The following is a 12,493-nucleotide window of genomic DNA, read 5'->3' as shown; positions in this document are numbered from 1 at the left end:
TTTAGATTTGGATTTGACTCAATGCTATAGTGTCTTTAACTTTAATACAGCACTGAATGGTATCAGGGTATCAAATCTGTTCAGTACAGAGAGGTTTTGCTTATTAATTGCTAGGCATACTGAAAATAACTTTTTTGAGGAATGGACATAAACAAAGTGAGGGCCTTAAAACATTTGGTGCTTAGATCTGATGCCCAAGAGGTCCACTGTTGTGTACACACACACACACACACACACACACACACACACACACACACACACAGGACTGACATTGACAAAGCACTACTGTATACTGTACCTACTGTACTACCTACTTTTGTTCTTTTACATCTGTGCCCACTCCTCTGTGTTGGAAGAAGCACCTGAGGTACAGTAGCAATAGCATACAGAAGCCAAGCTTTCTGTCGGTAACTTCAAGTTCAAGTGCACATTTACCTGAGTGTATACAGTTCTGAAATCTTTGGAAAACCTTTGAAAATGTTCACTAAGACTGACATGCCCAACTGAAAGGTGAAAGTGGTGAGAAATTGGGACACACCGGCTGCATAACTGCCGATAACAATGTTGTCAAAGTCAAATAATGACGTATATAATGACACATGATATATCGTACGGTCAGACACCTTTCATAACTTCTACTACTAATGAAATGTGAGAGTGCTCAAGGCTCCCAAAGAGCTTGATCTCAAGAAGAATCAACAGTGTAATACTACACTGAAGAAAAAAAACATTGAAAAACTCAAAGTTCAGTTCAAATAAAGTAAACTGTCCAACACAGTATAATTGGACATCACTGTATGTATTGTGGGTAAGCTCCGTCTAAATTACTTTATGTTAGCTTTTAAGGCCCTTTCCCACTGGGCTTGATAACTATAAAGAAATATTGTTTTCAATTGAAGTAGATGGTAGCGTCCACACCACAACGATAAAGCCGTCATAATTGATGTGAACGCCGACATATTGTTATCGTTATCGCGTTCGGTGGGAAACAAGCTTATATTTCTTAGTAGCCTAGAAATGTTGATGTACAGTGCAGTATATGAACAGAAGTGTATTCTTGCATATTGCATTTGTTGTGCAAAGTCACAATGGATAAGAATGTCAGCTGAGCTGAAATGTAAATGCCAAGCATAAGTGTATTTATATAGCTGATAGCACTCCAATTATGTAAAGAGGATGGAGGACAGACTATAATATGAGAGAGGGATAGCCAGAGGAGAATGGAGAGCATTTAGTTTTCTCCTCTTCTCTGTGGAAGGATATAAACACAGCTAGCATAAACACACACACACACACACACACACACACACACACACACACACACACACACACACACACACACACACACACACAAAAGAAAACAACTTTGGTAATCATGAAATGAGATATTGTGTGTTAGCAACACACACACACACACACACACACACACACACACACACACACACACACACACACACACACACACACACACACACACACACACACACACACACACACACACACACACACTGTCTATCTCTCTTTCTCTAACACCCTCTCTGGGGGGGAAAGCTTGTCCAGCCAGCGTTTACAGTGCAGACAAAAAAGAACAATATCACGAGGGCCATTTTGTGTCCGACAGAATGATGAAAGCGCTATTTATTGGGCCTTGACATCCGAGAGTCTCTCTGGCCATTAGCTGCTGTGCTGTCGTACCTGTGATGGCTTGCCTTGTCGCTCTCTCTTTCTCTCTATAACTCTTAACGTTCTCTTCCTCTTTCTCTTCCTTTTTTCATCGTTTGGTTTTGATCTTTGATCTTGTTTTTTTTTTTTTTCATTTATTGACTACTACACTCCCTGACCTCTCTGCTTGTCAACCCTAATCTCCTCCGTACACCGCTCTCTCCTCTCTGCCCGATATCCCCTTCTTTCATCCTCGTCCTCTGCTCTTTGCCCTCCATTCCATCCCATTCTGTTCCAATACATTCTCCTCTCCCTGACACTTTTGTCCATCTCCTCTCTCTCTCTCTCTCTCTCTCTCTCTGTCTGTGTTTGGTTTGTTTCTCTCGCTCTTCCGTTCTTCTTTCCTCCCTGCCCTCCGTCCTCTCTTTCTTCCTCTAGCCTTCTACAGTTCAGCCCCGCTCACCTCGGCGGGCATCATTCCCATTATGCAGTCGCTGTGTCCGGATGGACAGCGGGACGAGTTTGGCTTCCTACAGTACAAGAACTCTACGTGAGTTATTTTATTTTTTATTTTTTAACAATTGAAAGTAGATATCATTGAAACTTAAACATCACACAATTAAAGAGTGAACCATATTGGGGTATAAAGTAGAAACCCTTATAAAAATACCCCGACAACCCTGTTCAGTCTAATGAAAAGGTACTTAAAACAAGGGAAACACAATTATGGAAACTGGTTGAATTGGAATTGGATCCCTGTCAAGTGACTGAAACAAACATAATGGTGCATCTGCATGTCTTATGATCACATGGTGCTGGTGCCAGGGGCAGGCAACTTTGATGATGGAGAGGGCCACTATATTTTCACACTCACTCCAGAGGGCCACAATGCATATACAGTAAAAAAAATAGCAAAACATTGCCGATCTACAAGCTCAAAACGTGTCGCAGTGCGACACGTTTTGAGCTTATAGATCTGCTATTTTTGAATAGGAATCCTGATTTTTTTTTAATTTAATTTCAAAGGCATTTATATGTTCTTATGTTAACTTTATGAACTTAAATACACATACATTGTACATAGCAATAGACTATAGTCATTAAGCTACTAATATAGATTGAAAGTAATTAAAGCGAGTCGTGTTTGCATGGTTGAAATTGTAACAGCTGAAATCAATACTATCAATATTCCAATATTAACCTCCTGGCCCCATTGAGTGAAGATGGGGGCCGCATGTGGCCCCCGGGCCGCCTGTTGCCCATGTATGATTTAAACACACAAACAGAATCAGAATGTGGGTTATTTGGCGTGCACAATTACAGTAGATGGGGTTAGATAGGGTATGGGGTTGTTTTGTTTACAATATCATTTGCATTGCCTCTTAAATTCTCTCTCGCTTTCTGATCGATCAGTCTTTCCTTTGCATTATTGCTCTCTCACTCTCTGTCTCTGTCTCTCTCTGTCTCTCTCTCAAATTTTGGATCGATTAAGTCAGAAAACAATATATCAAATAACACCATTCCTCTATTAAAGTTGTGCTTGATCTATAACCCTGTCATAACACTTCTTCAACACACACAAACACTCTCACACAAACACTCTCACACACACACACACACACACACACACACACACACACACACACACACACACACACACACACACACCTTCGCCCATCTCTGATTCATTTTACTCTCCATACCTCCATCTCTTTCCCTCTCCATTGCCCTCTCCACCCTGCTTATCTCACCCTGTCTTTGTTTCTCCCTCCATCTCTAGTTCCTTCTCTCCCAACGTCCTTCCCTCCATTTCTATGATTCACATCCCCTTTCCTTCTCCCTCAATTACATTCCTCCCCTCTTTCATCGCTAGTAAATTCCAAAATCCACCGCTTACATTTCACTATTCTGCCAGCCAGCATGTTTTGAAGATGATTGCTTTTCTACTGTATTCAATAGAACATTACTGAAAGACAGGAATCCTCATATAGATCATAGAAGGGAAATGATGTATAATCCAGGACCTGTGACAAACCGTGGAGGTACATGAGCACTGATCCAGTCCTTCGCTAAGGCCCCGTCATGCAGGGATCATTTAACAGCCCATAGAGAATTTCTAAAGTCTGTACTTTAAAGAATATGCTTATTAAACTTTCGTAACTCACTGTTCTCCACCATTGCAGTGGTCTCTATTCTCCAACCTGTGTTTATGCACAAGTTGTTTATCGATATCTGAGTATATCTGAGATATCCTTTGTGAATGCGTCAGATTAACATGTTACGCAGACAGAGGAAGATGGCTGCTTGAACGGAGTGCTCCAGCAATATACTTTATTGACATCTGTGTTATTTGTGACTTCACAGAAGTTACCAGTTTTACTGTAATACTCATTTACCCACAAGCAAAATGCTTCGTAAAAATGACAGTAACAGGAGTCACGACTCAAAACTCCTTCGTATTTGAGTCGATGTCTAACGCTGTGATTGATGGACTTCTCCAAAAGTGAGGACCAAACCAGACATTTCACAGGCATTTGGAAACACAGATAAGAGGGCTGCTTTTGCCCTGGCTAGGCTACCCAGCCTGGTGGAGATAATGTAGGGGAGAACGAAGTAAGATGAACCACTTCGTGCTTACCGTATGTTGCCCTGGAAGCAAGAAAAAGTGAGATGGCAGTAAATTCAAAACATCTAGACATCTAAGTAAGTGTCTATGACAAAGGACCATACAAATATGACTTACAGTATAAAAAAAAAGTGGCCATCTGGTTCAACTTGCCCCAGGTGAGGGGTAAGTTGATCCAGGTAAAGGGGTAAGTTGACCCATGTGATATTCTAAACTTTTAAGAGTTTAAACTTGAACAAAGAATGTATGTACTTGTCAGAAATATTTTAATAACACATTTCCCTTTTGCAAATAGTCTTATTTCCTTTCTTACGGTTATTGAAACCGTAAGAAAAACTATTAAAACCAATTAAATGAAGTTTGTTATTCAGAACCTTTTAACATTTGCAATTATTAATATAATATTAAAAACTTCTCTTAAGTTAGTGTATTCATCAAAATGAAAGATCATTCAGCATAAATTGAGTAGCAAAGACCTAATAAAAAATATGAATGGTGATTCACATAGTTCAACTTACCCCAAGGCATTTGGTTCATCTTGCCCCACGGCCACCATTTTGACAAAACCTGGCTAAATTAATGCTTAAGGCTCATCTTTAGCTAAATGATTCACATAGATTTATACGAATCATATATAATTTTAGACCTGGGTACATTTGCTTTAACATAAAAATCATTATACCATAAAAGTAAAAAATGTACTTCGACCAGCAAAAAAAAAAAACTTTTTGGGGTAGAAATATGCTTTCCACTTTGCCCATGTGTCTGTCAACTCCACGGCCAGGTGGAAATAATGTTTGCGTTCTTATTGTGCGGTCAAATGACAACTCATGTGTATATTTTAAAAATAAAGGGGGTGGTTCATCTTACCCAGCGGTTCATTCTGCGGATCGGCCCCTTCTAGTTAATTTTTCTTTTCTCTTTGTCCATGTCGAAAATGCCAAAGAAGAAATATGTGCATGTGAGGAATCTGTTACAATAAGATGTGTGGAAGAACTTGCTTTTTAGACAAACGCTGGAGAACAGAGACTTTTGCCACTAGAAGTGTTTTAGCTTGAAGACCATCTTTATTTCAGTGAGTATAACGGATGTATTTTAAGCACAGTCACTGAAGTACAGACAGTGGGCAATTCTCGATGGGCTGTTAACATCGTCCCTGAGGCAGAGCTGCAACTAATGCACAGGTTCAGAGCTTTGGCACCCCCAGCGTGGCGTTTAGAGTACAATAGAACAACGATCTATTCTCTGAAAGATAAGAAACATGCACTGATCCTGTGGGGCCATTATGCAGGTATACAGCACATGCAGCAGCAGAGTAAAAATACACTCCCAAATAAAATACAAGGGACTGTAATCGAATTGGCACTGGCACAGAAAAGTTTACAAAGGTGAATACGGAAAGAACACATTCAGTATCTGTATCAAATTCTGCTCATGTGCAATTAACATAATATGTACAAAGGTACACGTAAATGTTGAGGTATTTGTACTTTACTTGACTATTTCCAATTTACAATACTTTTAGTTTTCTACTCCTCTACATCTTGGATTCAAATATTGTACTTTGACTTCACTACATTTATTTAACACTTTAGTACTACTAGTTTGTAGATTTTGATTATTATTACACACGTTAAAGTTATACCATGTAACTTTTTTTATAAAACAAATCTTAAAATGGTCCTAACTGTTAAATCGCTAAAGTTTTAGAACCCCCACTCTGTTATTTTCAGCTTCAAAAGCCTTCTCTTTATATGTTTTCTATGAGCCGTGAGGGGGGGAGAATTTCGCGGCAAAATGACGTCATCATACTACCGGCCAATCACAGCGAGGGTTATACACTGCCGGCCAATCACAGCGCATCTTGGAGTGGGGTCGCTAGGGCGGCCATATTTGTAGTCTCCCGTGTGTCTCTATACTCGGGTGCACGGTGAACAGGAATGGCTGAACGCACAGGAACCAGGGACCCCTCAAAAGATAGATCTCGGCGAGGTGGAGGCAGACGCGGGGGTGTGAGAACCGAAAAACGGCCGAAAGACGCGGACGCGACCGAGGTTTGCTATAGAGCTACTGACCACAAGTTGAGCAACTTACACAGTATAGCTTTAACATTAACCATTTCAGCCATATATACATCTGCTATTTTCAAAAGATGATTGTACATTTGAAAACTTATGGGACATTCTGAGTATGAGTACATTTACTTATGGCACTTTAAGTACCGGTACATGTTGATGCCAATGCTTTTGCACTTTTACTCAAGTACATTGTGAATTCCGGACTTTGTAACAGAGTGTTTTTTATATTGCAGTATTGATACTTTTACTCAAGTCAAAAATGTGTTTACTTTTTCCACCACTGCGTGTCACAACAAACATGGTGAATTGTAAATACATGAATAACCGAACATCTCCCACTCCCACACACACTTCCTCCCACAGCAGGCACGTGCACACATAGGCATCAAAGGGGGCTTGAGCCCCTGCCCTTTTATCCATTCGTAAAAGGTGCCCTCTCCAGACCATAAATGCAGTTGTGAAAGAAATGCAAATGCCCCCTTTCCATGCCATACCTGAAGGCAGCATTCAAGAGAACTGCCTTGTCCAAACTCTCCTGAACTTGAATGCAGCATCTTATGTTGAGAGAATTGCCCTCTCTCTGTGTAGAAATCCATGCCGTTACAGCCACATCTCAACATCTATTGACTTGATTATGCTTAGTTCAGTGTGGTATCACGCACTGAAAATAGCCGACCTCCAAGCGCGACGCGTTGTGATCTCGGAGGTCTGCTATTTTCGATAGTTCCACCAAAAAGGCCCTTTGAGGCCATGGCTACACAGAGCTGGATATTTCTGAAGCTAGACATTTTTTTGTGCTGTTGGGGCTTGCAGCCACATGAAGCTGGATATTTTTTTAACCGGATAAATAAGTGGAGAGATTGAAAAATATCCGATTCACTGGATCCGTGTAGACAGGGAACCCGGATATCTCCGAAGACTTTACTGTGTGTGTGCTTGTTAGACCTAGATATCTTTGTCGTGTGGACCTAGATATTTTTCTATGTGGATATCTGAAAAACCAGGATGTATATGAAATATCCAGCTCCGTGTGGACCTAGATATTTTTCTATGTGGATATCTGAAAAACCGGGATATATGAAATATCCAGCTCCGTGTAGCCACATTTCAACCCCTGCCTCTCTAACATTCTCTGCACGTCCCTGGTCCCCTCAGTGTGTCCCAGCTGCTGGAGCGGATCAGTGAGGTTGTGGAGCAGAACCACCTGTTCAGTGCGGAGCGGCCCGGACTGGGCCAGGAGCTGGAGTCTCTTCAGCAGCACCTGGACAGCCTGAGCTCTGACACAGCTCCACTGGACCTCTTGTACAACAGCAGCCAAGGTCTGGAACTAAGGCACATGTAGGGGGGGGGGGGGGGTATCGGTCGTCAGTGAGGTGATTAATTAACCCATTAACTATTGAAAAATAACGGATATGCAAGCCACACTGCGAAGCCTTTGAATATTTTTGACCCGATTCTTTAAATGTCTTCTGGATCCTTCTAAGCACGTTGTGCGCGCGGCAGCCCTCGTTCAAGGCCATTCAACGTCTTGGTAATCTATTTTAAGTAGATTGTTTGATTTTATTTTATATTCCTTAGCCATAACTCTCTTCTATTTTCACAAGTTTATTTTCTGTAAAAAGCCATTTGTGTTGAATGTGGGCCAAGTCATAAATAACGCTGTGAAGCAATTGAAAGAGAGATGTGCTCAGCTATCTTTAATGTTATCCAACTTGATAGCAGGCAGACAGATAGACAACAACCCAGACAAATGTACATTAGTGGAATATGCTATTTGCACAGAATTATTAAAAAGAGAAAATGTAGCAAATTACTTTAATTACAAATTGTTTCATTGACAGAATATAAATGGAATTCCAAGCCATACAATAATGCACATTGCACTTGTCTTACGTTATGTGGAAATAAAGCAAATAAAAGAGAGAAGTTATCAAGTAATGTCATTTTATCAACTGGCGCGTGGCCCCTTGACATTTTTGTAATGTGGCCCACAAGTTCAGAAGTTTGAGTATCCCTGGCTATGCTATGACCTATAATGGAAAATTGGCAACATTATCCTTTGATGTTTGCCTTTAAAATATACCGGCTCTTAGCTCTTAACACGTATTTGTAGTTACTGTTGTGTATACAGTGTGATGCATGATGTTGTGTATGTTTCTTACTGTAGTTGTATGTATGTATGTATGTATGCTCCCCTCCAGGCTTCACCCTGGCCAGTATATTGAAGAACCAATCCGTTTTCCAGCAGTTCCTTGTCAGGAATCTCTCCCTGTCCAATGATGCTGCCAACCTGCTTCTCCAAACACCTCTCAGCGTCAGGGAGGTATGCTCTAGCTGCTCTATCCTGTTATTTCCTGAGATATCAGGGGTTAAAGCAATGCATATAATTGATAAAAAAATAATTCAAAGATTTTTTCAAATATTGCGAAAAATAGTTCTATGATGCAAATTGCATGAAGTGCTGTGGGCTTTAGATAGGCTATTTTTGTATGACACTGTTGTATGACGATGCATACAATAGTGCTTAAGTGGTTTAACATATTGGGCGCTTGGGTGGCTAAATTGGTGACTCAATTTGGGAGTAAAAGGTGGTAAAAAAAAGGTGGTTAATCATACTAATTGATTTAGTCAATTATAAAATAAATGACATAAATAATAATGACAAACTTGAACTTCTTTTATTCTGTTTGGAAAGCACATAAGCAACAATGTATACTGGCCTGGTCTGAGTGCAGAGCAGGAAAGGCCATCATTATTACTAATTATGGTGTCATATTTATACTTGAACATTTTGGGCACTCAGCTGATACTCTCATCCAGAGTGACTTACAAGGAGTGCCTCAATACAATGAGCCTCATTTGCCAGATTGCACCAACATTACAAGCACTCAGCGGAGCGAGGGCTCAGAGCCACAGTACCCTGTTAACCCATGGCACAGCAGTCATTCATAACTGGAGTACTGTAAGCAGCAGTCATATCCAAATGTAATTAATCTTGTCATGAATATTCCATGTCCTTGTGAAAATATACCATGGGTTTTCTATGAGCACTGACCACATGACCAATACCTTAATACAATGTGTGAAGAATTGTTTACTGATTTCTTTCTATTCACGCATGCACCTGGTTCTTGACAAATGACAAACTCTAGATTCTAGAGTCTTCTAGAGTCTAGAAGACAGATATGAAATCGTTTGATTGAAACCCTATTGATAATGGAAAACCAATTTATTGTAAATGTGCAAGTAGAGTTCAAGTGAAATGCCAGCAATTTGGTTAAGCATGCATTTGAACAACCTGCTTGCCAGACAGATTTGAAAGAGCCAGCCAGTCTTCTTAACTTTTACATCATAAAGTACCGAACACCAGTGTTTTCGGTGCTTTCACAATTGGCTAACTGCATCACTAACGAGAGAGAGAGAGAGAGAAGGGGGGAGAGAATGAGTCAATAATTAACAAAGTTAACATAACATTGTTTTGCAAGTGTGAGTATGTAATCCTTTACTGCTGACTTTACATGCCATAACTGAATTCGTAAGTTCCAGAAGTCCTGCTGTACTGCGCAGACGCATACACACACACACACACATGCACACACACACACACACACACACACACACACACACACACACACACACACACACACACACACACACACACACGCGCAAAGTGCCTCAGTTATACAATATCCCCCCCTGTTAAAGTCTACAATAGAGATCATTCTCTCCCCTATTTTCTCTCCCTCGGTTGCTGTCACCATACTGGTAATGGCTCTGTGTTTGTGTCTATTGTCTGGCCATGGCATCGGGTCGCGTCTCTTATCTCCCCCTGTCATTCATTCACTTTCCTTTGGTTTCATTGCCGTTTCCCTGCTGCCACATTACCCCAGCTGACACCGGCTGCTCTGCCAGGAGAGCAGAGCAGAGCACTGCTCTGTTTTTCTCTGCCGTCTCCTTGGCAGTGTGTGATTTATCCACTGTTAGGAGCTCTTGTTTGATTGTTTTATTTTAGTCGAGCAAGTGTGTTCACATGTTTTAATTTTCACATGCGCACACATGTGCATAAAGAGGAGTTTCAAAAGGGGAGTGTGTGTGTGTGTGTGAGTGTGTGTGTGTGTGTGTGTGTGTGTGTGTGTGTGTGTGTGTGTGTGTGTGTGTGTGTGTGTGTGTGTGTGTGTGTGTGTGTGTGTGTGTGTGTGTGTGTGTGCGTGCGTGCGTGCGTGCCTGCGTGCACGCGGCGTGCGTGCCTGCGTGCACGCGTGCGTGTTTTCAGAGCAGTCACCTAATCTTCTATAATGTGCCCTAGGTGTACAGCCTTATCTTTGGCACGTATCCCAAAGATGGCGGTGGAGGAGGAGGAGGTCACAGCTGGGTGCACAAGTCAAAACACACTGGACACAAGCCTGGAGACAAAGTCCTTCACCTGGAGGTACACGCACACGTACACGCACGTGACAGCTCTCAATGACAGCTAAATGCTCTTTTGCCCCTATTATGCAGGGTGTTCCACAAGCGTCAGCTGTCACACATTAGAACATGTATCCAGCCGAAAACCTTTTTACTGCCTCTTTATATTTTGTGTAGTAGCTTATTCTTTCTGATCGCCCTATGCCTGGTTACGTGAATGGTGCAAGGAGCTTTGCGTCCAGTTGACTATTTCAGAGCTATTAAAAAGTCCTTAAATTGTCACTTTAGAAATGTGTACATACATACCCTCTATACACTTAAACTTTATGTTGGTTTGTTTACTGTTGAGTGACAAAACAACGTTGCACATTAAGTTAATCATCTGGGGACCTCCCAAAATAATTTGGGGACCCCCTTGGGTGGTTGAGAACCACTGCAGTACAGTATTGTGTACCTTCTACCCACACTGATCTGTCTCCTCCTCTCTCCTCAGGACAAGCTGCTGGGAGGGCTACAACATCTGAACGGAGGGCTGATTCACAAGGCTTTGCGTGACCCTAGCACAGTAACCCACAGGCAGGCCCTGCTGAAAGTCATGTCCCAGGCTCTGGGCTTGGCTGGAGTTGAGAGCCAAACTGATCCACAGGGGCTGAAGGAAGTGGAGGTATCATATTTTCAACCGCACAGCCAGACCCAGGGGAATATACTACAGCATTTCTTATTAGATGTAGAGCTCTTTGAAGTAAACCATCGTAGTTGAAATGTCCTAATTGTGCCTCTTAAAACCCCTAGCGACCCTATTCTGGTGGTGAATACAGTATTGGGCAAAAATAGCAGGTTTACAAGCTCACAACATGTTGCAATGCGACGCTTTGTGAGCTTGGAGATCAGCTATTGTCGGTAAGAGGGTTTCCGTAGAGAGAGAAAAGAAACTATTTTGAACATGAACGGTTTCCACCTGACAGCGACGATATAGGTTTTATGTGGTTAAATAAGAGCATGTTCAGGCGATGTATTCAGCTACTGTGGTCATGCAGTGTTGGTAAACGGAGTCTTTACCTTTCATGCAGGCCGAGGTTTAAGTGCTGAATGACAAATATCCACATGGTACCACCACCGATTGCAACTTCAAGGCATGGCGATGGCTCAGCCTCGGGGCAACAATGAGTTCAATGCATTGATAATGCATTGAACCGAGCGGTTGCATTATTCTCATCAGTGAAGAAGATAGCTCAGAGTGTTTTAGAAATTGAAGAAGGATTGCAAAGCGTGAAATTAATCAATTCCTCGTCTTGGGTGATGTCCAAAATTCTATATTGCTACTGTACTGTATGTCATCCCACCAAAATACAGCAACATTCAATATTATCGTACAGGGGAGAGGGAGGGGGCTACTTGGACCTAAAGCCTGCAGCATGCTACAAACAAAGCCAAAAAGATTTCGCCTTGGGCAGAGCTTCCCAAACCGAGCAAAGCACTGTTGGACCGATCGGTGTGAAACCTTGCACACACACTAACTAAAGGCCAAGGAAAAACCTCTGCACCAAATTTTCTTGATGAATTGAATACATTTGAAGGGAACGGTGGTGCAGTCGGTAGCGCTGTTGCCTCACAGCTAGAAGGTCCTGGGTTCGATTCCCGCCGGGGGGTGCTGGGGGGTGTGTTTCCTCCTCCGTGTCATCAGCGCCCACACCCTAGGTGGGGTTAGCGAAAGAGCCTT

General features: G+C 41.8%; 1 protein-coding gene across 1 annotated transcript in view; it reads left to right on the top strand.

Annotated features, from left to right (window-relative positions):
• Positions 1-12,493, top strand: part of abca2 (ATP-binding cassette, sub-family A (ABC1), member 2) — a 113,687-nt gene that overhangs the window by 50,079 nt on the left and 51,115 nt on the right. The window contains exons 3-7 of the mRNA XM_080739088.1: positions 2,101-2,212; positions 7,522-7,685; positions 8,568-8,689; positions 10,673-10,795; positions 11,267-11,437. Of these exons, the coding sequence (XP_080595214.1) occupies positions 2,101-2,212; positions 7,522-7,685; positions 8,568-8,689; positions 10,673-10,795; positions 11,267-11,437 (692 nt within the window). The remainder of the gene's footprint in view (positions 1-2,100; positions 2,213-7,521; positions 7,686-8,567; positions 8,690-10,672; positions 10,796-11,266; positions 11,438-12,493) is intronic.

Source organism: Nannobrachium achirus, assembly GCF_963921795.1.
Source record: "Nannobrachium achirus genome assembly, chromosome: 12".
Classification (NCBI taxonomy): Eukaryota; Metazoa; Chordata; class Actinopteri; order Myctophiformes; family Myctophidae; genus Nannobrachium; species Nannobrachium achirus.
This window is presented reverse-complemented; position numbering and strand designations above follow the sequence as displayed.